Source organism: Lindgomyces ingoldianus (genome assembly GCF_010093535.1).
Source record: "Lindgomyces ingoldianus strain ATCC 200398 unplaced genomic scaffold BDR25scaffold_1, whole genome shotgun sequence".
Lineage (NCBI taxonomy): Eukaryota > Fungi > Ascomycota > Dothideomycetes > Pleosporales > Lindgomycetaceae > Lindgomyces > Lindgomyces ingoldianus.
Window position 1 is genome coordinate 3,290,758 of NW_022985162.1, and position 27,257 is coordinate 3,318,014.

At 31.6% G+C, this 27,257-nt stretch overlaps 2 protein-coding genes across 2 annotated transcripts; one reads left to right on the forward strand and one right to left on the reverse strand.

Moving 5' to 3' along the window:
• Positions 1–14,099: 14,099 nt before the first annotated feature.
• Positions 14,100–15,255, reverse strand: BDR25DRAFT_276319 (C-3 sterol dehydrogenase/C-4 decarboxylase-like protein; the record flags this gene model as incomplete). The annotated part of the gene is made up of 1 exon (XM_033687548.1): positions 14,100–15,255. The coding sequence occupies exon 1, from the start codon at positions 15,222–15,224 to the stop codon at positions 14,100–14,102; it is 1,125 nt and encodes a 374-aa protein (XP_033555234.1). The 5' UTR covers positions 15,225–15,255.
• A 7,655-nt stretch (positions 15,256–22,910) lies between these two features.
• Positions 22,911–24,438, forward strand: BDR25DRAFT_299968 (uncharacterized protein). The gene is made up of 2 exons (XM_033689267.1): positions 22,911–23,023; positions 24,203–24,438. Exons 1-2 carry the CDS (start codon positions 22,966–22,968, stop codon positions 24,313–24,315), a joined length of 171 nt encoding a protein of 56 aa, XP_033555235.1. The 5' UTR covers positions 22,911–22,965; the 3' UTR covers positions 24,316–24,438.
• The last annotated feature ends 2,819 nt before the right edge of the window (positions 24,439–27,257 follow it).

Below are 27,257 nucleotides of genomic sequence, written 5' to 3' on the forward strand. Positions count from 1 at the left end.
CTCTAAGCTAACTAAGTAAAGTAAAGTATTTTATAAAGTTAGATATTATTACTACCTTTAACAAGCTAAGAATAGTAAAAGGTAATAAGTAGCTAATAGTGTTTTAGACCTAATATAGACTATTTAAGTACCTAGTAATGCCCTTTAGCTTAGCTAACACGCCTAGTACTTTTAACATTTTATAAATAACTTACTTTAACTCTACCTAGACATGTTCTGCACTGTGTATATTAATAATATTCTAATTTATAGTAATAGCCTTTTAGAGCACAAACAGCATGTACGCCTAGTGCTAAAGGCTATAGAAAAAGTAGGTCTGCAACTTAACATAGACAAATGTAAGTTCTACTAATTAAAGGTTATGTATTTAGAATATGTAATCTCTACAGATAGCATCTAAATAAACCTTGTTAAGGTTTAGACTATGCTAGATTTGTAACAGCGCAGGCAAGACAATAGGTCCAAATGCGGTATAAATCCACTCAGAGGCATATAGGAGTGCGTGGGGACTTAGAGACCTAGGAATACTAATAACACCTATAGGCCTTGTACGTAGGATATTAGAAAACTACTAAGCTAGCTACAGGGGCAAGGTGCAACTAAATACATAAGAGAATAGGGGTAACTGTAGGGGACTAGGTTAAGTTATAGTTAGGGCCAATACAGGGACCCTTTAGATAGGATCTAAGCAACCTAAGATAGAACAATTTGTAGAATTATTACACTACCCCCCCTTTTATAGGCTAATAGTCCCTATCTGCAGTGTTTAAAAAGTATTTAAAAATGCTTTAAAACTAATTTAGATAAAATATAATAATTATAACTATTTTAACTAAATTTTTTTATTACTAAAAAATAAACTAAAAACTTAATACTAATATAATGCTTTTATTATAATGTTTTTATTTAGTAGTAACTAGCAGTGTAGTTATTATTAATATAGTAAATTTATTATTTATAGTAATAAGTGTTTACTTGCCTTACTTATATAGTCTAGTTAATGTTGTTAGTTTCTTTTTTAGCTATTATCTAAATCTCTACTTTATAGGTATTATTATGCACCTAACATTCTATAGCTTAGTCTGCTAACTAATTATAGTATTAAAGAAATTTACTATGCTGCTCTACCCTCTTTCTAGAGCCTCTTTACAGGCGTTTTAAGTTATTTGCCTTTAAGCTGCCTACGCTCTTGCTTATAGCTTTTAAGTTAAGTTTTTTTATTAGTCCTTTAAATTAAAAAAATATAAATATTACACTTTACATAATAAAAAATGTAACTTTATATAAATATAGTTTAATACTACTAGAGTATAGTTTACTAACACGCGCGTAGGTCTTCTTTTATTATAAAGAGAAATTTTTAGTTTTTTAGAGCTATCTTAATCTATAGGCGGCAGCCTAAAACATAAGGAGTAAAAAGAATAAAAAAGAGGCCTTTAAGGCTATTTTAGAGTCTACTTAGAACCTAGCATAGGTAGCGCAAGTTATAAAGAGCTAGGAGGCTAGGCTTTCTATAGCTAGTGTCTAAGTAGCTTTATTCTACTAAAACACTAAGCTGCTCTGTTAGGTTTTAGCCTTAGAAGCTCTAGTGTCTAACTTTTAGGCAGACATTACAGCGCTTTTAAGCAGCTAAGGATAAAGCAAAGGGGGTTTAAAGAGAGTCTAAAGAGGAGAGAGAAGGGGAGGCAGAAAAGAAAGAAAGGTAGAGGAGGAGGTAAAGAAGAGTTTAGAGGTGTCTAACAGCTTGCTATTAGACCTCCCTAGCGTAATGTCTATAAAGTTATAACACTATTATATATAACTATAAATTTACTTCTTACTTTTATACCTTATTGTCTACTAAGTAATCTATGCCTTCTACACTAGCTTTAAAAGCCTTAATTTACTTATATAAAGCCCTTAAAAGTTCTAGCTAATTTAAATGCTTATTATAAAAGGCCTTTAGTTTATAAGAAGAACTTATAAAATTTAAAGCCTTATACTAGACTAGATTAGAGTTATGTTCTACTTATTTTACCTAGTACTTAAGTATTTTCTAGTAGAGCTTGCTAGTAAGTATTTTCTCTACTTTCTACTTCTTTACTTTATTAATAGTAATTTTAGGGGGTTTTAGAGGTTCTTGTTTTAGGAGCAGATCCTAAAAGTCTTTATAAAGTATATTTAGTATAAAGACGTTATGTATCTTTAACTCTAAAGGTAGCTTTAGGTAGTATAAGTTTCTAACTTATTTAAGTACTTTAAAAAGGCCTTTTTATTATTTAGATAGTTTTTAGCTAGGTTTTTAAACAGCTAGGTTCTTAGTGTTTAAGTAGACTATGTTACTAACTTTCTAGTTAACTAGCTAGCAGTAGCAGTTAACTATAGTTTATATCTAATCCTAAGCTTTTTTTATATAGGTCTTAGCTAACTTCTAGGCTACATCTATGCAGGTTGCTAATGCTAAGGCATCTTTATAATTTAACTTGTCTATAGCTGTAATAGGTTCTATAGAATGTTTCTAGTCCTAGCTTTAACATAGTTTAGAGCTATATAAAACTTAATATAAAAACATTTTAATTATTACATTAAGTAAAGTTATCTAAGCCTAATTAATTAAAGGCAGTAAAGAACTCTAGTTATCTTAGTAAAAAAATATAAAAGGCCTTAGTTTTTAATTAATATACTTATTTATAATCTCTATTTAGCTATCTGTTTTTTTATAATAAGTAGTAAAAAGCTTAACTTTTATGCCTAAAATTTAACAAAATTTAGACTAAAAACTAGATATAAACTAAGGTCCTTAGTTAAAGATAATAGTTTTAAGTGTGTAGCTAAAATAGTACACTTATTAAATAAATAAGGCAGCTATTTTCTAGGTGTTAATTATTTTATAGCAGGGGATAAAAATAGCTTATTTTAATAAGTAATTAATTATAACTATAATCTAATTATATCTAGACTTATCTTTAAAGAACTTCTTAAAGTTAATGCATAAGTGCTGCATTAGTTAAGCAGGAATTAGTAGGGGGTAGATAAAGCCTAAAGTTTATATCTATTTTAAATAAGCCTTATAATAAGGGAGGTAATTCTATATATATTATTTACAAGTAGCCTCTATACCCTTTTAGTAGTACTTTTAGGCTAGTAACTAATAGGTCTTAGTAGCACTTAGGTGTGCTAAAAATACTTAGTTATAGACTTTTTAAATAAGTTAGGTACATAGCAACAAGTCTACTAGCACATATAAGTAGTTAGCATAGAGAAGTAGTCTATTTCCTATCTAATAATAGCAAGGTAGGAGTTCTTACTTTTACATAAAAAAGGCTTAATTTTTTTAGAGTAATATGTTAATTAATTTTAGAGAATCTAAAAACATAACCTAGTCTAGTCCTTCTATAACATTTAGTGTAGCTGCTTAAGTTATTGTTTAAGCAATGTAGTACTAGGCTAGTTTAGAGTTAATTTAGAGGTGCAGTTAGTGCAGTTCTAGTAAGACCCTTAACTTATTATTAGTTTAAGCTGCTTTTAAATTTTCTACATTTTATTTATAACAACTAAGAATGTCTACCTTAGCATTATTCTTACTAAGGGTGTACTTAATTTAGAAGTAATACTAAGCTAACTTTTTAGCCTAATAGACCTAATAAGCATTTAGCACCTTTATTATTATAAAGTACTTTAATAAATAATAATTAGTATATACTAAGGTGCTTATTGCTATAGATGTAAGCTTAGCCCTTTATTATTTAAACATAGTAATAATTATAAATAGCTTCTTATTATGTATCTCCTAGTTTAGCTCTAAACTAGATAGGACCTTGCTATAAAACAATACAGGGCACTAATTTCTATCTGCTTATTTCTAAAAAAGGACTCTTACTACTACTCTATTAAAAGTGTTAGTTTTAATTTTAGTTTACAACATAAAGTAAAAATAGTAAAGTGTAGGTATACTTAGTAGCGCAGACTTTAGCTTTTTAAAAGCTATGTTACACTCTAAAGTCTATATAAAAAGGGTAGTAAGGCTCTAAAGCATAATAATTAGTTTTGCTACATAAAAAAATTTTAAAATAAATTACTAATAAAATCTAGTAAAGCCTAGAAAGGATTTTACACCTGTTATAGTAGTAGGCGCCTGCTAGTTGCGTAGCACCTTTACTTTCTCTAGGTTAACCTCTAGTCTTTTATTTAAAAGTATATAGCTAAGATACTTTATTTAAGTAACATAAAATTTACTTTTTCTAATCTCTACTTATAATTCTACTTACTAAAGCCTTTCTAAGACTTTTTTAATATAAAGAATATAAGTTGCCTTGTCTTTAAAGTAAATAAAAATGTTATTAAGATAAGTAATATAAAAATTATCTAGATAGTTAATTAATATGTTGTTTATATAGCGCTAGTAAGTTGCTAGACTATTGCATAATCTAAAAAGTAAAACTTTACACTTATAAGTTTTATATTATGTCTAAAAAGTAGTATACTTTTTAGAGCTTAGATCTATTCTAATCTTATTAAAGGCTGCGCAAATATTAAACTTAGTAAAGATTACTACCTTAGTAGGTCTTAACAGAAGTTTGTCTATGCGCAGTATTAGATACACATTCTTATAAGTAAAAGCGTTAAGTTTGCAGTAATTAACGCAGATACATAAGTTGCTATTTAGTTTCTATATATAAAAGATAAAAGATGTAAAAGGGCTCTAACTCTACTTAATAAAGCTATATTTTAGATTATCTATAATGTATTTCTTTATTACATCTAGCTTCTTAAGGTTCTTTTTGTATAACAGACTATAACTATTAAGGAGAGGCTCTATAAGGATAATCTTATAGTTATATAGACAATGTACTAGTAGCTAGTAAGCTGCTATGTAGCTAAATACATCTTAGTACTAATAGTATTTAGAGGGCAATTAGAGGTTTACTAATGCTTTAGTTTTATATTTAGCGTCTAACTATAAAGCTTACTTATCTTTAATTAACTACTTAATTTTATAAATAGAAGTTAAAAAGAACTTATTTTTCTTTTTTTTATATTAAAATAAAAAGCATTTACTAAAATTAAGGTAATAGTAGCTAAATAGACCTTCTTTAGACCTATTCTAGACTTCTTAATAGATAGGCAAAAGAACAATTTAAGTGTCTTTAGACTATAGACAATAGGAGATCTGTATAATTTTAGTAGCCTTAGCAAACCCTTAATGCAGTAGATTGTTAGGCTGCATAACTACTAAAATTAGTCCTTTTTTTATAGTGTATTATGTTGTTTAATATCTAGCTCTACTTCTTTATTGCGCGCAGGCTAGGTTAATTGCATAAGCAAGGGCAGCAAAGGTTTATAGGTAGGCAGATATTTACTAGGCTATATAATCTAATTTCTCTCTATATCTAAATAAAGTTTAAAATAACATAACTATTTAATGCTAATAATGTAATTCTAAAAGCTAAGGTCTATAATAATAAAAGGGCAGTTTTAGATGCTTCTTCTATTAATTTGCATATGTAGGCAGATATACTAGTAGACAGGGACTTAGATCTAATCTTAAAAGCCCTTAACTATAACTTTAAATAGTAAGCGTTAAATAAGGATATAAAAGCATTAAGATAATAACTTAGTAGTTAGTAAGTTAATAAATAAAAAACTATAGGTGCTAGTATTAACTAAAAGATTTAAATAGACTTTAATGCTTTTTAAATATAAAATAATAAAGACTTAAAAGTGTTTTCCTTTAAATAAGTATAATAAATTAATGTTTAATAGATTATACTTACTTAAGCCTAGAATAAAAAGTTTCTCTTAGTGTTACTATTTTTTATTTAGAAAGCATTTAAATTAAAATTATTTATGTCTATAAATTTTTCTTTAGAATCTTACTACTCTACCTTTATTTCTTGTACTCTAAAAATAGAGTAGTTACTAGTAAAATGTTTTAGTTTTTTATAATTATAATAGTTACTAGGAGTTGTCTGTCTTTCTAGGGCAGGTGTCTAGCTAGATTGTCTATAGGTAACTAAGGTGGACTAGGGTACTAACAGAGGTGCAGGTTAGGGTGCACTAGAATAGTATACTGCTTTAGATGTATTACTAGAAACCTTCTAAGACTAATCTATACTAGGTCTAATAGTAAACTATTAGGTAAGATTAATAGTTTACTCTAAAATAGCAGGGGTATTCCTTCTTTCTATGTTATAGGCTGTTAGGTAGGCTACTATAGTCTTAAAAAAGCCCTTTTAAGTGTGTTTAAAACCTAAGTTTAGTACTTTTAAGCTAGGCAGTATCTTCTCTTATAAGTAAAAAAACTATTCTAACTTTAATATAAACTCTTTAACAGTAGCACTAATAAAGTAAGCTTTAAAAGCAGAAAATGCTTTTTTTACTTATTTTTAGAGTTTAAAACACCTGTTACACCTTTATTTTTTTATTACTAGTAATAAAGTAAGTTTATAAAAGCTTAATTATTTTTTTTATATTTCTAAACTAAAAGTAATCTAATTTAGCTAGGTATCTAGGCTCTAGGTATTCCTTCGCGATACTAGCAGTGTGTCCCTATACTAGCGCTATGCGTGCGCGCTTACTCTAATAGTAATCTGCATTAATGTTAAGTCTGTCTATAATAAAGGCTTACTATTATTTAAATGTAGGTTTTTTGCTGTTTGTAAGGTTCTTAATTTTAAGCATATATTTAGTAAGGTAGCTATAAAAGAGCTTAGAGGTGCCTAAAAAGTTTCTTACTATTAGAGTAGTAAGAGTAATTTAAGGCATTATTATAGGTAATTTAGTAGTTAGTAGAAGATAATTAGAACTAATAGTTTTTAATTTAGTTAGCTATTTAATTTATACCCTTAATTAAGTAACTTAGTTCTTAAGAGCTATGCTACTAAAGTTTAACTCTAAATCTAGTAGGTTTTTAGCTTTAAGTCCTATAAAAAAAAGTTTAGCTGTTAAGGTTAGTAGTAGTTTAGTTCTAAAAGTAGGCATCTTACTTTAGCTGCAGCTAGAATAAGTTACAGTCTTTATAATAAGATCTAATAGTAGTTAAGAGTTAGGCATTAGTAGTTATCTCTAATTCTAATAAGTTATTAGTAGTCTTTAAGTTTCTACTTTAGCGCACTTTTTATAACTTTTTTAAAGACAATTTTAATTACAGAAGATAGAAAGTTCTAAACTTAAAGGCTTTAGTTAATAAAAAGTTTTTAAGATCTTATCTATACTAACTAAATAATTTAATATAATAGTGTATAAAAAATTATAACCTAAACTAAATTAAACACTTTTTAGAACTTAGACATAGTTAAATAAATAATTAATATAATATTATTAATAAGGCTATTACTAGCAAAAGCAAGTTTTCTAATATAATGTAATAGCACAGGTAAGACAATAGGTCTAAATGCAGTATAAATCTACTTAGAGGCATATAGAAGTGCGTAGGGACTTAGAGACCTAGGAATACTAATAACACCTATAGGCCTTGTACATAGGATATTAGAAAACTACTAAGCTAGCTATAGGGGCAAGGTGCGACTAAATACATAAGGGAATAGGGGTAACTGCAAGGGACTAGGTCAAGTTATGGTCGGGGCCGATACGGGGACCCTTCGGATAGGATCCGAGCGACCCGAGATGGAACGATTCGTAGAATCGTTACAAGATTAGCAATACCTAAAAAACATAAAAAATGTTTAAGCTTTTATAGAATATGCTAACTTTTACTAATAATTTATTAATAACTTTTTACAGCTAGTAAGCCTTATAATTACACTTACTAAGAAAGAAATCTAATTTAACTTTAACTTAAATTACTAATAGTTCTTTAACTAGCTAAAAAAAGCCTTTACTAAAGCCTTAATACTCTACTACTTTAACTTTAAACTACTAATACTTATAGAAGCTAATGCCTTAGACTACATAGTAGCAGGAGTTCTCTTCTAGACTAAGCTAGACAGGACTATTAGGCCTATTACATACTTTTTAAAAAGAATAAGCTTTACAGAAGGTAATTATAAAATTTATAATAAGAAATTACTTACTATAGTACACTACTTTAAACAATAGCAACCTAAACTAGAAGGTGCAGCGCATCTAATACAGGTTCTATCTAACTATAAGAACTTATAGTACTTTATAACTATAAAACAACTTAGCTACTAATAAGCTTATTAGTCTAAATACTTATTTTATTTTAATTTTAAGATTACTTATTATTCTAGTTAAGATAGAGAGAAACTAGATGCCTTTATAAGGTAATTCTAAAACATCCCTGCTTAAAAAAAAGCGTAAAAGGCTTAACACTAAACTTTACTCTAACTTAAGCTATTTTTAGACTTTAACTTAAACAAAACAAATTAGATAATTAATTAAATTATTATTAATAAGTATTTAAATAATAAATTTATTTAAAAAACCTTAAACCTGCTCTAAAACAGCGCTAGTTAGTTAAAAAAGGTAACACTAGCTAACTATAAAAACTAAAATAGTAAGCTATATTACTATAACTAACTTATAATCTTTAATTCTAATAAACTAAGAATTAAACTACTCTAAATTATACACAACTTGCCTGTTAGAGGACACTTAGGCAGAGAAAAGACTCTTAACCTACTACAGAGAGAGTACTACTAGCCCTGCATGTTCTATACTGTACGCTAATATGTATTATGTTGCTATACTTACTGTAAAGTAAAGGCCTTTTAAAAAAAGTATAATAGCCTGCTTAAACTACTTTTAATTCTTAAATAAGCTTAGAAAGACATATTAATTAATTTTATTATAAACCTACTTTTATTTAAAAGGTACATAAATATTATAGTAGTTATTAATTACTTAACTAAGTATTAACACCTAATACTATATTCCTTTATAACTGCCCCTAATATAGCCTAGTTATTCTACTAATACATATAAGTTTACTATAGCCTGCCTAACATAATTATATTAGACAGAGGTACACAGTTTGTCTTAGCCTTCTAAGATAAACTTTATAAATAGCTTTAAATTATCTCTTATTTATCTACAGCTTTTTACTTAGAGACTAACAGCTAGACTAAGAACATAAACACTATAATAAAATAAGTCCTATAAGTGTACATAAACTACTAGTAAAATAACTAGGTAAAATAGTTAGCTATAGCATAGTTTAAAGCTAATAACACAACATCTAAATTAATATAAGTATCTTTGTTCTTAGTAAACTACAGATACTACTCTTAAATAAAATTTAAACTACCTTTAAATACCCCTTAACTAACTTATTAATCTGTATAAGTAATAAATATAAATAGACTTATTAATAAAATCTAAAATATATCTAAATATGTTTATAAAGAGCTTATATAGGCTTAAGCTTTTTAATAAGAGTACGTGAACTAATTCTAAACCCCTGCCCCTATGTATGCAGCTAGCAAGAAGGTCTAGCTAGACGCTAGAAATATCTAAATAAACTAATAATTAAAGAAACTTAATTAGAAAAACCTTAGCCCCTTTATAGTAGCCTATACAGTCTTATTGCACACTTACTAATTAATCCTACCTAATAGCATAAAGATACTGTAAGGACGGAGCTCTGTACCACTACGCTAATACAACTAAAAAGGTGCGAATAATCAACCAACAGTTAATTATTGCGTACAGAATAGTATATATACCTGTCGCACGTAAGCACCATCTTGGCCTTACATTATCTCCCTTCTTAGCAGACGCATGTCCCAGGCGTCACATGACCTACCCGCAGCTCAGAGGCGCCTATGCGCATGTCTCGGTTACCGGCCAGAGGCTGACCACCTGCGGCTCAGAGGCGCGGGATAAATAACAACGCTTAGTGGCCCACGCCAGCTAAGCCATATACACTAGACCTTCCAGCAGCAACAACGTGGCGCCAGAAGAGGCCGCCTCACGTTTCAGTCTAAAAACTGGCTTAAAGCTGACCGAGGTGGGGGTCGAACACCGACCGTACCCCGCTGTTGGTTGTATTGGCGTAGTGGTACAGAGCTCCGTCCTTACAGATACACCCTGTGTTCTATGTATTATTGCTGCGCTAAGCAGCCCCTAAATCTAACTATCTACCTAGACAGCTAAACCTGCTACTTAAACCTGTTATTATAAACAACAAACTAAAATATATTGTAGACAATGTTAAATAGATCTAGTTTAACAAAAAAAAATATATCTATAAATACTTTATAAAATAGACTAGATATAACAAACTGTTATAGGAACCTGCAGAAGCTCTATAAGAGAACTCTGCAGTAACTTAATTCTACACCTAATACCTATCTAAACTAAACCTATACCCTAATAAAGACAACCTAATGCTAGAACTACTAATGTAAAGGATTCCTTTTCTAATAAGAGAGAGGGTACTGTTACAGTATCCTTCTTAGATCCTAGACATAACTATATTAGACATGTACTAGAGTATTATTAGTGCATGTCTAACATAAACATAACACAACATAGACATAAACTTAAGCATAAACTACTTTAACACTAACTAAACCTAAAATAGGCTTAATTTATACTTAAAGCGCTTAGACTTTTAAGCTAAGTATTTAATTACTAATTTTTTTTTAAACTTTTTTGTTCCTTACATAACGTCTTATACATACTATAATACCTTACATAGTAATTAAACTAGACTTCTGTGAAGCTCTATAACCTTACTCGTGCACAATCGTAACACCTATCTTATACAACTTTGTTGCCTAAACTTATACTATGTTTAGTATTAATTTTAATTTTTTATTAAGTATGCTGTAGTCTGCTTTAGGTCTTAAAATTTTTACTAAGTAGTATGCTACTAGGTGCTATCTTTTATCTTCCTATTTCTAGTAAAAGGCTGCGCTGCTTGCTCTTAGGGACGCATCTATATAAATTTTTGTATCTAATTGTAAGTTGTACATGCGTAGTACAGGTTTGATAGTTATAGCTTGTTTTAATTTCTTAAAGGCGTTGTCTATTTATAAAGTTTAGGTAAATTTTATAATTACTCTTTCCTTAGTTATAGTGTTTATTAGGGGTAAAGTAATTTTTAAATAGTTCTTAATTATTTGCCTAATGTATCTAGATAGCCCTAGAAATTCTTTAACTTCTTTAACTATAGTAGGTTCTAGCTAGTCTAAGACTTTTTATATTTTAGCTAGATTAATTTTAATTTTGTTACTATTAATTATAAATCTTAGATATTTAGTTTTAGAGACATAAAATTTACATTCAGATAGCTAGAGATAAAGTCTATATTTTTATAGCCTGTCTAGAACATTTTGTACTTTCTGTATATAATCCTCTAGGTTTTCTTTTATGTAGATAAGAACGTTATCTAGATATACTAGCGTAAAGACATTAAAGTAGTGGTTTAAAGCTGTATTAATAATCCTTTAGAATGTAGCAAAGGTGTTTGTGAGGCTAAATAGTATTACTAATAGCTTATATAGTGTCTATAGAGTTTAAAAGGCTGTTAGCTATTTATCTTCTTTTTTAATTTATATCTTGTTAAATCTATTTTATATATTAAACTTTATAAAGTACATAGTTTCTTTTAACTAGTTTATTATGTCTTAGATAATTAAAAGAGAGAACTAATTTTAGATTATGTTGTTATTTAAGGTTTAATAGTCTTAATAGACTTTAATTTTTTCTTTCTTCTTTTTTACAAAAACTACTGCTAAGGCTACTAAGCTATGGCTTTCTTAAATATAGCCCTATGCTAGCATTTAGTTAATGTACTTTTATAGAGCTTTCTTCTATATCTTTATTAAAAGGTAGAGTTTATAAGTTTTTAATTTAGGATCCTTTATTAGGTTTATAGCATAGTTCTATAGCTAGTGTAGAGGTAGTTCTTTTAGGTTTTTAAGTGTTTTAAACATGTCTCTGTAATTCTTGTACTTAGTAAGAATACTGTATTCTTTCTAAATTTTGTAGATACTAGCTTATTTAATGTTTAAGTTAGCTTTAAGTTTCTTATAAAATACTTTTTTTAGCTCTTCTTTTATTACTTACACTGCTCTAGCTTTAGGTTCCTAGCAGGAGAATTTCTAGAGTATCTGTTTCTTTAAGTAGTAACTGCTACCCTATTTTACTTATTTGTAGACTAGGCATAAGTTATTATAGCATGCTAACTAGGTTATCTGTATGTAGTTATTACTATTTTTAATAGTTATTATTTTCTAATTAATACTAAAATTATGCTTTTTAAGCTAATTATAGCCTAAGATTATATTATATTTGTCTTTTAACAAAAGTATACTTATAAACTTTTAGTTCTTTATGTTTAGTGTTTTTAAACTTTCTTTATAAGTTTCTAGGTTAATCTATCCTCTGCTATACTCTAGTAATAAGGTGTTAGTAAAGGTTACCTTAAATAAGTTTTTCTTAATTTAAAATAAAATGCTTTGCTAGTCTATCTAGTTTATGTCTATAGTAGTAAAGGTACATCTACTGTTAATAAAGGCTAGCTCTATTTATATTTTAAATATAAAGGTTATAGTTAGGCTTTAACGTACTTCACAGGCAAGTTGCTTACACACCTAAGTTGCTTACTTTTACTAAGACCCTACTAAACTACTTTATTTATACTAATGCATTTCTAATAACACTACTTAGACATGCTAAAAAAATATTAAATATAGCTTACACTTTAAGCTTTTAAATAAAACATAAAACTTTTAAAAAAACATGCTATAGCTATATATAAAGTTTTTTAAAAAATAATAAATAACTATAGCGCTAGATAACTTTTATAAGCTAATTTTATAGCTAACTTATAAAAGCTAAGTAATAATAAAAAGTAAGTAATTATTAAAACTATACTTAAGCTATATATATAAAGATTTTTCTCTTAAATAGCATTTATAGCTAATATAGCTAATTTTTTACACACTAAGTGTAATCTAGGCTATATTAGTATAAACTAGCTTAGTATGTTTATAAAGTATTATTTAAAGCTTAAAGTAAAGTTTTAAGTGTAAGTATAGTTAATAGATATTTAGCTTATAATAAAGCTTATTTTACTAAAGTTATATATGTTATTATTTTAAATGCTATACTTAGCTTTAATATTTTTTATAAGGCTAAACCTACTTTAAATTACTTTAAAACTTTTATAAAAAGCTTTTTTATAGTTATACTACACTTAAATGTTACTTTAGAGTTTAAATAACACTTTTTAAATATACTAGGCTAGTTTATGCTAATATAGCCTAAATTGCACTTAGTGTGTAAAGAATTAGCTATATTAGCTATAAATACTATTTAAAAATAAATTCTTATGTATATAGCTTAAGTATAGTCTTAATAATTACTTACTTTTTTTTATTACTTAGCCTTTATAAGTTAGCTATAGAATTAGCTTATAAAAGTTATCTAGTGCTATAGTTATTTATAATCTTTTAAAAAACTTTATATATAGCTATAGCATATTTCTTTAAAAGTTTTATATCTTATTAAAAAGCTTAAAGTATAAGCTATATTTAATATTCTTTTAGCATGTCTAAGTAGCGTTATTAGAAATATATTAGTGTAAAAAGAGTAGTTTAGTAGGGTCTTAGTAAAAGTAAGCAACTTAGGTGTGTAAGTAACTTGCCTGTGAAGTACGTTATATAACTTATTAAAAGTATAATAGCATAAAAAATTAAGTAAAAGACTAATTGTTTAAAATAGTTACCTATTTAGCCTTAGCGCTGAATTAATTCATGGATCTAATCCAGATCCAGGATAGCGCCACGTGATTCCGGATAATCGATTCAGACCGATTCCCGCCAGCACTGACCGTAGTACGGCCTGTTGGAAGCCCTGGCATGAACCATAGTGGAGGACAATACCCAGACGATGCGAACGGGTTGAATGTCCTTGAAACATCCCTTAGAGAACGAAAAGTGGAGACAACGGGCGAATTCAGAATATGCAGAGGTTTGGAACTCCCAGGATTGGTTACTGAGCCGCCAACATGCATGGGCGTCGTCACCACTGTCGCCTACAGGTTGGGCAATTAAAATTTTTGCAAGTGGCGTTGTAGTGTACCCACATGTAGGGATACACTGGCTCAGCATTTAGAAATTGCTGTTTCTATGTAAAAAAAAGAGATCGGCGGAAAACTACGGACCGGTCTGTCACACTGGGTCGCGTCAATTTAGCTTTTTAGCCCCATTTCTCTTGAACCACGCCACAGTTCTGCATATACCTTCCTCCGTTGTCACCTTCGGTTCATATCCTAGCCTCTCTCTCGATTTCTCGATTGATATCCTAATGCCTTTACGAATATACAAGAAGTTCTGTCGTGAAACATACGGCCATTTGCGGCAGAGTGTTGCAATGCGGTAAACCCATTCCCAGACTGCTAGCAATGGGAACAGCAGCCAGAACGGGATGACGATGAACTTTGGGTTTTGGCTGTTCATGTTCCTGTCCCCTGCTTCCTTGAAGATTGCCCGTGTGAACTGATGGAATTTCATGGGTGTTCCATCCGTGATGAAGAATGCTTCGCCGCAAACTCCGTGGGGATCTCCCAGCAATTTCCTTGTAGCCAAGACGTGCGCCAGCACTGCATTTTCGATGTACAGCCATTCGTGAACGGTGGTGTCCGGACCGTATTGCATGCGTGCGCCTGCAGTATTGACCATCGCTAGCATGGCAGGCACAATAGTGCTATCGCGGGGGCCGTAAAGACCAGGAGTGCGTAGACACACTGTGAGTAGATAATCTCCCCAGTCTTTTGCACCGTTCGGCTTTGGGGAGTTCGCCTCGCGGACCAAGGTATCCGCGGCACCTTTCGTTCGGCAGTACCAGTAGTCTTTAGATTTGAGGTTGTTTACACGCGCCTCGTCCTCTCTGAGCGGACTGCTAATGTGGCCCAGAGCGGAGGAGCACGCCTCAATGGAGCTGGTGTAAATGAAAGCCTGAACGCCAGCGTCTTGTTTTGCCGCCTCGAGTAGATGCTTTGTTGCGGCGTAGTTGACCTCAAGTTGGATTTCCTTCGTCGCAAACGGTCCTGGTGATATCGTATGGATAATTACTTTTGGCTGGAAGCGTGCTAAAATCTCCTTCGTCTTGTCGAAATCTGTGATGTCGCAAAGCTCAAACTTAACCTTAGGTATATATTTACGCGATTTCTTCCGATTCCGGCCGGTCATAATGACTTGATGGACTTTGGGCATGGCGGCAAAGGCCTCAACGATATGAGATCCTAGAAAACCCCCACCTCCTGTGACTAGGATCGTTCCCCATGAATCTGTTTCGACGTTGTTGCTCATGGTTACTTCTGATGAGAAGCGTAGGAGATGGTTTGTTGAAATTTGTTGAAGATAAGGACTGAGAAATTTGATCCACTATTTGAATTACACACTGTTCATCAAATGGGGAATTTGCGTCCGCACGTGATATTTAAGACTACAACCGCCCAAGGCACATCATAGCGACTGGGAGCGTGACTAGGATACGCCACACCATGCCTCCATGCACCGGCTTGGGCGGCAGTTTATCCCGTCCACTCGTCTCACCAGCAGCCAGCAAGGCGCTGCCGGGCTGCATATGCACATAATCAAAGTCCAACAATCGATACGGATAACCAGACCCATTCGAAACAAAAGAGCCGATCCGTATGCGTGTCAGACGTGAAAAAATTCGGGGAATCGTAGAAAACCACAGGGCATTTAAGATACTCTTCACAGACATTGGGTCGAGCATCAAGGAACTCGACATTCAGGCTGCCATCCGCTTCGCACCCACAGTTCAGAGAATACGACTCCTAATGCAGATAGAATGCCAGTTGCTTCTGGCTTCGCTGCTCCTACCACAAGATCAATTATGCTGGCAAAATCAACAAGGCTACTGCAAAGGTTATTTTCATTGCTCATGTAACGATTCTACGAATCGTTCCATCTCAGGTCGCTCGGATCCTATCCGAAGGGTCCCCGTATCGGCCCCGACCATGACTCGACCCAGTCCCCCGCAGTTACCCCTATTCCCGCATGTATTTAGTCGCACCTCGCCCCTGTAGCTAGCTCAGTAGTTTTCTAATATCCTACATACCAGGCCTATAGGTGTCATTAGTATTCCCAGGTCTCTAAGTCCCCACGCACTCCCATATGCCTCTAAGTGGATTCATACCGCATTTAGACCTATTGTCTTGCCTGCGCTGTTACATTATATTAGAAAACTTACTTTTGCTAGTAACAGCCTTATTATAATATTACATTAATTATTTATTTAACTACGTCTAACTCTAAAAAGCGTCTAATTTAGTTTAGGTTACTATTTTTATACACTATCACATTAAATTATTTAGTTAGTATAGACAGGATTCTAAAGACCTTCTGTTAACTAAAGCCTTTAGGTTTAGAACTTTCTATCCCCTGCAATTAGAATTGCCTTTAAAAAAGTTATAAAAAGTGCGCTAAGGTAGAAACTTAGAGACTACTAATAACCTATTAAGATTAAAGACAACTACTAATGCCTAACTCTTAACTACTATTAGATTTTATTACAAAGACTGCAACCTGTTCTAGCTGCAGCTAAGGCAAGATGCTTACCTCTAGAACTAAACTACTACTAACCTTAATAGCTAAACCCCCTTTTATAGGACTAGAAGCTAAAAACCTACTAGATTTAAAGTTAAACTCTAGCAGTATAGCCCTTAAGAACTAAGTTGCTTAATTAAGGGCATAAATTAAATAGCTAACTAGATTAAAAACTATTAGTCCTAATTAACCCCTACTAACTACTAAATTACTTATAATAATGCCTTAAATTACTCTTACTACGTTAATAGCAAAAGACTTTTTAGGCACCCCTAAGCTCCCTTAAAGCTACCTTACTAAACATATGCCTAAGATTAAGAACTTTACAGATAGCAAAAAACCTATGTTTAAATAATAGCAAGCCTTTATTATAGATAGACTTAACATTAATGCAGATTACTATTAAAGTAAGCGCGCACGCATGGCGTTAGTATAAGGACACACTGCTAGTATTACAAAGGAATACCTAGAGCCTAGATACCTAGCTAAATTAGACAACTTTTAGTTTAAAAACACAAAAAAAATAATTAAGCTCTTACAAATGTACTTTATTACTAGCAACAAAAAGATAAAGGCGTAACAAGTGTTTTAGACTTTAAGAATAAGTAAAAAAAAAGCATTTTCTACTTTTAAAGCTTACTTTATTAGTGCTGCTGTTAAAAGGTTTATATTAAAAGCAAAATAGTTTTTCTACTTATAGAAAAAGATACTACCTAGCCTAAAAGTACTAAACTTAGGTTTTAAGTACACTTAGAAAGGCTTCTTTAAGACTATAGTAGCCTACCTAATAGCCTATAATATAAAAAGAAGGAACACTCCTGCTATTTTAAAGTAAACTGTTAATCTTACCTAATAGTCTACTATTAGACCTAGTACAGATTAGTCTTAGAAGGTTTCTAGTAATACATCTAAGGCAGTATACTATTCTAGTGCACCCTAACCTACACCTCTGTTAGTACCCTAGTCCACCTTAGTTACCCATAGACAATCTAGCCAGACACCTGCCCTAGAAAGACAGACAACTCCTAGCAACTATTACAATTATAGAAAACTAGAACATTTTGCTAGCAACTGCCTTATCCCTAGAGTACAAAAAATAAAGGTGAAGCAGTAAGATTCTAAAAAAGAATTTATAAACATAAATAATTTTAATCTAGATGCCTTCTAGATAGGAAATAGCAACACCTAAAAAAACTCTTTATTTTAAGCTTAAGTAAGTATAATCTATTAAATATTAATCTATTACACTTATTTAGAGGAAAACACTTCTAAGTTGCTACTATTTTATATTTAAAAAGCATTAGAGTCTGTTTAAATCTTTTAGTTAATACTAGTGCCTATAGTGTCTTATTTATTAACTTACTAACTACTAAGTTATTATTTTAATGCTTTTATATCCCTATTTAACACTTACTATTTAAAGTTATAGTTAAAGGCTTTTAAGATTAGATCTAAGTCCCTATCTACTAGTATATCTGCCTACACATGCAAATTAATAGAAGAAGCATCTAAAACTGCCCCTTTATTATTATAGACCTTAGCTCCTAGGATTATATTATTAGCATTAAATAGTTATGTTATTTTAATCTCTATCTAGATATAAAGAGAAATTAGATTATATAGCCTAGCAAATATCTGCCTACTTACAAACCTTTACTGCCCTTGCTTATGCAATTAACCTAGCCTGCGCATAATAAAGAAGTGGAGCTAGATATTAAATAACACAACACACTATAAGAAAAAGACTAATTTTAGCAGTTATACAGCCTAATAATCTACTGCATTAAGGGTTTGCTAAGGCTACTAAAATTATATAGATCTCCTATTATCTACAGTCTAAAAACACTTAAATTATCCTTCCACCTATCTATTAAGAAGTCTAGAATAGGTCTAAAGAAGGTCTATTTAGCTACTATTACTCTAATTTTAGCAAATGCTTTTTATTTTAACATAAAAAGAAAAAAAAACAAGTTTTTTTTAACTTCTATTTATAAAATTAAGTAGTTAATTAAAGATAAGTAAGCCTTATAGTTAGATGCTAAATATAAAACTAAAGCATTAGTAAACCTTTAATTACTATCTAAATACTATTAGTACTAAGATGTATTTAGCCACACAGCAGCTCACCAGCTACTAGTACATTGTCTATATAACTACAAGATTGTCCTTACAGAGCCTCTCTCTAACAGTTACAGTCTGTTGTACAAACAGAACCTTAAAAAGCTAGAGGCAATAAAGAAATACATTATAGACAATCTAAAATATAGCTTTATTAAGTAGAGTTAGAGCCCTTTTACATCTTTTATTCTTTATGTATAGAAACTAAATAGCAACTTATATATCTACGTTAATTACTGCAAACTTAACGCTCTTACCTATAAAGATGTGTATCTAATACTGCGCATAGACAAACTCCTGTTAAGACCTACTAAGGCAGTAATCTTTACTAAGTTTAATATTTACGCAGCCTTTAACAAGATTAGGATAGATCTAAGCTCTAAAAAGTGTACTACCTTTTAGACATAATATAAAACCTACAAGTGTAAAGTTCTGCTTTTTAAATTATGCAATAGTCTAGCAACTTACTAGTGCTATATAAATAATGTATTAATTAACTATCTAAATAATTTTTACATTACTTATCTTAATAACATTTTTATCTACTTTAAAGACAAGGCAACTTATATTCTTTATGTTAAGAAAGTTTTAGAAAGGCTCTAGTAAGCAGAATTACAGGTAGAGATTAAAAAGAGTAAATTTTATATTACTTAAACAAAGTATCTTAGCTATATACTTTTAAATAAAGGACTAGAGGTTAACCTAGAGAAAGTAGAGGTGCTACACAACTAGCAGGCACCTACTATTGTAACAGGTGTGAAATCCTTTCTAAGCTTTACTAGATTTTATTAGTAATTTATTCTAAAATTTTCTTATGTAGTAAAACTAATTATTGCGCTTTAAAGCTCTACTACCCTTTTTATATAGACTTTAGAGTGTAATGTAGCTTTTAAAAAGCTAAAGTTTATGCTACTAAGTATACCTACACTCTACTATTTTAACTTTATGTTGTAAACTAAAATTAAAACTAACACTTTTAATAGAGTAGTAGCAGAAGTCCTTTCTTAGAAATAAGTAGATAAAAATTAGTACCCTGTATTATTCTATAGCAAGGTCCTATCTAGTTTAGAGCTAAACTAAGAGATACATAATAAAAAGCTATTTGCAATTATTACTATGTTTAAATAATAAAAGGCTAAGCTTACATCTATAGCAATAAGCACCCTAGTATATACTAATTATTATTTATTAGAGTACTTTATAATAATAAAGGTGCTAAATGCTTGTTAGGTCTATTAGGCTAAAAAGTTAGCTTAGTATTACTTCTAAATTAAGTACACCTCTAGTAAGAATAATGCTAGGGCAGACATTCTTAGTTGTTGTAAACAAGACATAGAGAATTTAAAAGCAGCTTAAACTAATAATAAGTTAAGGGTCCTACTAGAACTACACTAACTACACCCCTAAATTAACTCTAAACTAGCCTAGTACTATATTGCTTAAACAATAACTTAAGCAGCTACACTAAATGTTATAAAAGGACTAGACTAGGTTATGTCTCTAGATTCTTTAAAATTAATTAACACATTACTTTAAAAAAATTAAGCCTCTTTTACACAAAAGTAAGAACTCTTACTCTGCTATTATTAGATAGGAAATAGACTACTCCTCTATGCTAACTGCTTATGTGTGCTAGCAGACTTATTACTGTGTACCTAACTTATTTAAGAAGTCTATAACTAAGTATCTTTAGCACATTCTAGTGCTACTAAGACCTATTAGTTACTAGCCTAAAAGTACTACTAGAAGGGTATAGAGGCTACTTACAAATAATACATACAAAATTACCTTTTTTATTATAAAGCTTATCTAAAACAGAACTAAACCCTAGGCTTTATCTACCCCCTACTAATTCCTGCTTAACTAATGTAGCACTTGTGCATTAACTTTAAGGAGTTTTTTAAAGACAAGTCTAGATATAATTAGATTATAGTTATAATTAATTACCTATCAAAACAAGCTATTTCTATCCCCTACTATAAAATAATTAACACCTAAAAAATAGCTACTTTATTTATTTAATAAGTGTACTATTTTAGCTACACACTTAAAACTATTATTTTTAATTAAGAACCTTAGTTTATATCTAGTTTCTAGTCTAAATTCTGTTAAATTTTAAGTGTAAAAGTTAAGCTCTCTACTACCTATTATAAGAAAATAGATAGCTAAATAAAGATTATAAATAAGTATATTAATTAAAGACTAAGGCCTTTTATATTTTTTTACTAAAATAACTAGAGTTCTTTACTACTCCTAATTAATTAGGCTTAAATTACCTTACCTTATATAATAATTAGAATGTCTCTATATTAAGTTTTATATAGCTCTAAACTATGTTAAAGCTAGGACTAGAAACATTCCACAGAACCTATTACAGCCACAGACAAGCTAAATTATAAAGATGCCCTAGTATTAGCAACCTACATGCATGCAGCCTAGGAGTTAGCCAAGACCTATATAAAAAAGGCCTAGGATTAGATGCAAACTGTAGTTAACTGCTACTACTAGCTAGTTAACTAAGAGGTTAGCAACATAGTCTACCTAAACACTAAGAACCTTGCTGTCTAAAAACCTAGCTAAAAACTATCTAAATAATAAGAAGGCCCCTTTAAGGTACTTAAACAAGTTAGAAACTTATACTACCTAGAGCTACCTTTAAAGTTAAAGATACATAACATCTTTGCACTAAATATGCTCTATAAAGACTCTTAAAATCTGCTTCTAAAACAAGAACCTTTAAAACCCCCTAGAATTACTATTAATAAGGTAGAGAAGTAGAAAGTAGAGAAAATACTTGCTAGTAAGCTCTACTAGAAAATGCTTAAGTACTAGGTAAAATAAGTAGGACACAACCCTAATCTAGTCTAGTACAAGGCTTTAAATTTTATAAGTTCCCCCTATAAATTAAAAGCCTTTTATAATAAGCATCTAAATTAGCTAGGACCTCTAAGGGCCTTATAGAAGTAGATTAAGGCTTTTAAAGCTAGTGTAAAAAGTATAGATTACTTAGCAGATAACAAGGTATAAAAGTAAGAAGTTAGATTATATTTTTACATAATATTATTATAACTCTACAGACATGTTGCTTAGGAGGTCTAACAGCAAGCTGTTAGACACCTCTAGACTCTCCTCTTCCTCCTCCTCCGCCCTTCTTTCTCTCCTCCCTCCTCTCCTCCCTCCCCTCTAGACTCCCCTTAAACCCCCTCTGCCTTGTCCTTAGCTGCCTGAAAGCGCCGCAATGTCCGCCTAAAGGTTAGACACTAGAGCCTCTAGGGCTAAAACCTGTTAGAGCAGCTTAGTATTCTAGTAGAATAAAGCCACCTAAACACTAGCTGTAGGAAGCCTAGCTTCCTAACTCTTTACAACCTGCGCTACCTGCGCTAGGTTCTAAGCAGACTCTAAAACAGCTTTAAAGGCCCTCTTCTTATCCTCCTTACTCTCCACGTTTTAGGCCGCCGCCTACAGCTTAAGATGGCCCTGCAGGACTAGAAACTCCTCCTTACAATATAAGGGGACCTACGCGCGCATTAGTAACTTGTAACCTAGCAGTATTAAACTATATTTATACAGGATTACATTTCTTATTATGTAAAGTGTAATATTTACATTTCTTTAATCTAAAGGACTAATAGGAAAACTTAACCTAAAGGCTGCAGGCAAGGGCGTAGGCAGCCTAAAGGCAGATAACTTAAAACGCCTCTAAAAAGGCTCTAGAAAGGGGGCAGAGCAGCATAGTAAATTTCTTTAATACTATAATTAGTTAGCAGACTAAGCTATAGAATGTTAGGTGCACAATAATACCTATAAAGTAAAGATTTAGATAATAGCTAAAGAAGAAACTAACAACATTAACTAGACTATATAAGTAAGGCAAGCAAACACTTATTACTATAAACAATAAATTTGCTATATTAACAACAACTACACTACTAGTCACTACTAAACAAAAACATTATAATAAAGGCATTATATTAGTATTAGGTTTTTAGTCTATTCCTTAGTAACAGGAAATTTTAGTTAAGATAGTTATACTTATTGTATCCTATCTAAATTAGTTCTAAATTAGTTCTAAATATTTTCTACACACTATAGATAGGGACTATTAGCCTATAAAAGGGGGGGTAGTGTAACAATTCTACAAATTGTTCCATCTCAGGTCGCTCAGATCCTATCCAAAGGGTCCCCGTATCGGCCCCGACCATGACTCGACCTAGTCCCCTGCAGTTACCCCTATTCCCGCATGTATTTAGTCGCACCTCGCCCTTGTAGCTAGCTCAGTAGTTTTCTAATATCCTACGTACCAGGCCTATAGGTGTCATTGGTATTCCCAGGTCTCTGAGTCCCTACGCACTCCCATATGCCTCTGAGTGGATTCATACCGCATTCGGACCCATTGTCTTGCCTGCGCCGTTACAGCTCATGTCTTAAGCCCATCTATTATCGTATTTGTCGTGTGCGAAATTTGCTGGATTCTTGGCAATGCCAAGTAACCACTTTTCCCTCACAAATCTTATAGAGATTCAGGTAACTGCACATATCGCTCTATGCACTCCACTAAATAGAAGAAGGACGTTGTATAGTAAGTAAGGCTTTTTAATAGACCCTATTAGCCTTATCTTACTAATTTTTAGAGTAGTTACTGCTAATTATACTCTAAATTACTTATCTTTATTATTAATATAAATAAATAGCTAGGAATACTCCTACTACTTATTAATTAACTTATAATAAATAAGAGAGTAATAACTATAGTATTACTGCCTTTAAAAAGCGCGCTGTAAGTACTCCAGCACTAGCTCTACGCAGTAGGAGCGCTGCGCACAGTAGGAGGGCTAGTAGAGTTGCTTAAGGTAGCGTACGCGCTGCTTTAACTCTAGCTCCTCCTAAAGCACCTGCTAAAGCTCCTAATAAACACCCTGCGTTACTAAATTTATTTATTATAAAAAAAAGCTCCTGCAGGTAGTTTAAGAGCTTAATTAAAGAAGGCAGAGGTGTAAGCTGTGCACTATTAAAAGCTTATTAAATTACATAGGTTACTGCATAAAAAGAGCGTTGCTAGTAAAGGTTAGTGTTTAACCCCTACCTTAGTTAGCTTTAAGCTAGTTTTTAGACTAAAACATAAGGCAGCCTCTTCTAGCGCCACGTTGTTGCTGCTAGAAGGTTAAGTGTATATAGCTTAGCTACTGTAGGCCACTAAGTGTTGTTATTTATCCCGCACCTCTAGGCCGCAGGCGGTCAGCCTCTGGCCGGTAACTAAGTCATGTGCATAGCGTCTCTAAGCTGCGGGTAGGTTATGTAACCCCTGGGACATGCGTCTGCTAAGAAGGGGGATAATGTAAGGCTGAGATGGCGCTTACGTGCGACAGGTATATATACTATTCTGTACGCAATAATTAACTGCTAGTTAATTATTCACACCTTTTTAGTTGTATTAGCGCAGTGGTACAGAGCACCTGAGTTGCTTACTTTTGCTAAGACTACACTACAACAAACTTTATTATAGCTATAACAACCTGCTCTAGCACTATATAGTACAGTACAGCTTAGAATATTATTTAGATACTACTTCTACTTCTTGCTTACACGTTTGCGCGTTATGCCTAGTCTAATTGCACTGTCCGCAGCGCCTTTAGGATTGCTCACCTACTTTAGCTTACACCTGCTTCTTTGCCTTCTTCCTGTCACTACGCGCCCTAAACTCCTTTAAAGCTGTTAAGCGCAGGCCTTTCTAAATGTAGCTGCCTTATTAGCTGCTTAAAGCTTAGTAATTTCCTATTACGCTAACACTAGCTTATGCGTAATTATTGCTGCCCTTTGTAAGGCATTTTTTCTAAAGGCATTACCCCTCTAGAACCCTCTCTATACGTAGAGCTACTTGCAACACAACTAATATCTACTAGGCATTGTTGTCTGCTGCTGCAATTTACTGTAGTTTGCTGCAATTTGCTATATTTTACTGCAATTTACTGTAGTTTGCTACAATTTGCTGCAATTTACTTTATGCATTTCCTAACGCTGCTAGGTAATCTCTTACTAAAGCCTCTAGGCATCAGCCTATTATATTTAAACAGCAGTTGAAGAAGCGAAACTAGCGGTTGTGCAAGCAAAACAGCTTGTTAAGGTATTACATGTAATACATTAATCTTTGCGGCGATAGAGAGGCAGAGGCAGAGGCAGAGGCAGCGCTAGAGCTCCCTAGCACTCTAAGAAATTCCTGCAGAGGCAACAAACTGTAACAAGGTCGGCACAGTCAACCACGTGGCCTTCTCTTGCTTATAGAGGTTTAGGCTAGACTAGAGACAACAGCTAGTGCTAGTGCTTACTCTAGCATTACCTATATATAAATTATACTATGCGAGAATACTTAGCTTAAGTATTCTCGTGCGTACCTTTTAGTACAGTGGGGAAGTCGTATAGTATCGGCTTGGCAGGCGGGGCGCCTACCTTATTACATAAACTACACAAGCTACAGCTCTACAACTAGGGCTTTAATGCTAAAACAATTAAATTAAAGATATTAGGTAGCAGTATTAGGCGTGGCGTGGCGGTATTAGGCAGTGAAAGGAACAGGTGCTTGTTATAAGCAATATATACTAAAATACACTGTGTAGAGCATACAATTAACTTAATAGCTAAGTCTATTATCTATAGTAAAAGTTTAAGTATATAAAATAAAGTTGTTTTACTCTACTTCTTATAATTAGTTTAAGCTGTAGTAAAAGTGTAAAGTAATTAGTAAACTTTATAACTCTACAAACATAATTACAGTTTTCTATAAGTAAACAAAGCTTTTTACTACTATTTAGTATTAATTATGTAAAGAGATTTTTTTTTAAACAGTTAGCATGTATAAACTAATACAAGATAGTAAAACTAAATAGAATTCTATCTACCTAATGCTTCTCTAGTATTTAGATTTTAAAAGAGGCTATCTTAAAGTTTACATATAAATAAAGGGTTACTAATAAGTGTAAGATTAATAAGTGTAATAGTTTTAGCTTTTTAGCTAACTCTTTTAACCTCCTCTATTAAATAACTAAACGCTTTAAAAAGATCTAGGTATAGGTAGATATAAATATCTCTAGTAATCTCTTGTAGATTTCTAACACCTTTAGATTTACTTCTACAGGGCCTAGAAAAGAGCATAGTTTTTCTACTTTAAAAAGCTTTATAAACATAGCATTAGTAAGTTAATACTATACTTTATAACTCTTATAATAAATTCTTTTATTTTATTCTACTAACGTTATATTATAATGTTTTTAAACTTATCTCTACGCTATATTAAGTTCTATAATAAGCAGGTGTTGTTTATAACTTAGTAAAAAAAAGCTAAAAATAGTATAAAAAAGATCTATATCTAATATCAAGCTTAAAAGTAGAAACAAAAGATAAAGATACTTGTTAAAAGTTAACAACATAAAATACTAGGTAGTAAGTACTATAATAAGCAGTTTATAAAAACTTTGTGTATTAATCTTTACCTTTTTACTAGATCTTTAAGCGCTAAGAAGGCACACGTAGTAAATAAGCTATACTATATATTAATACTACTTAATTTAATTCTCTTATTATAGCTAAAGATAATATAATTTATAAAGATTTACTTACTTAGTAGTATTAAATTAGGCATAAGCACTATTTAATGCTGTATAAGATAGCTCTTAATTTTCTATCTATCTCTACTATAAGCTATAAGTGTAAGAGGTGCTTTAGTAAAGCTAGAAGAATAATTATAATTAATTAAAACTAGCTATCGCCTTCTATAATTAAGGCTTTACAGCTACAACGCAACTAGATTGCTAGAGGACTTATTTACTTAGAGTTAAACAATCTCTATAACTATATTAAAAAGATTATGTTAAAATTAAGCCCTCTAAAGCCTCTAGAAACACTAGATACTTGTTACAATCCTTACTCCAGCGAAATGGTATTTTCGGGAGTACGTCGGCCTATAGTGGTGTGTTAACGGAAGGGGTAGGACTTAGCTGGATCGGGTGTACAGTCCGTCGAGCAGAGTGTAGGGGAGACGGGGTAAAGAGGAGGCAGGTTGTGGTTTAACCTAGCAGCTGGTATAGGGAGCTAGTAAACCTAATCTATTAGGATAAGATTAGAGGTATATATAGTGCAAGATATACAAGGCAGCAATGTCCTCTTTGTAAAGGTTTTAACACCTCTTAGTTTATTAGGTAGGTAAAGACTAAATAATAAACTAAATAGTAATTACAACCTTCTAACTATAGTTGTGATTAAGACTATATACATAGGGTTTACATGCGCTTGCATGCGTTGCAGGTGTTGCATGCATTGCCTGCATCCACCTGCAATGCCTGCATTGCCTGCAGTGCTTTAGTCCCTATTAGACAGTGCACTTTGCAAGGCTTTTATCTAAAAGCTAAAGCTATTCCTTATCTGTCCTGTTATGTGATTTATTTAATGTAGGGCTAAGCGTCTTCTATCTAACATTGTTTAGGCTGTGTAAGACAGCTAGTTAGGTTATTATAGTCTAACTATTAGCTGTAACACGTAGGCTTCTCTTCTAGTTAGCGTTCTTACTGTTTTATTCTTTCTATTATAAGCATTAAATTTTCTTTTTAGCTAGTGTGTTCCTGTTTTTAAAGGCTAGTCTAATACTTATCTTTTTTAACT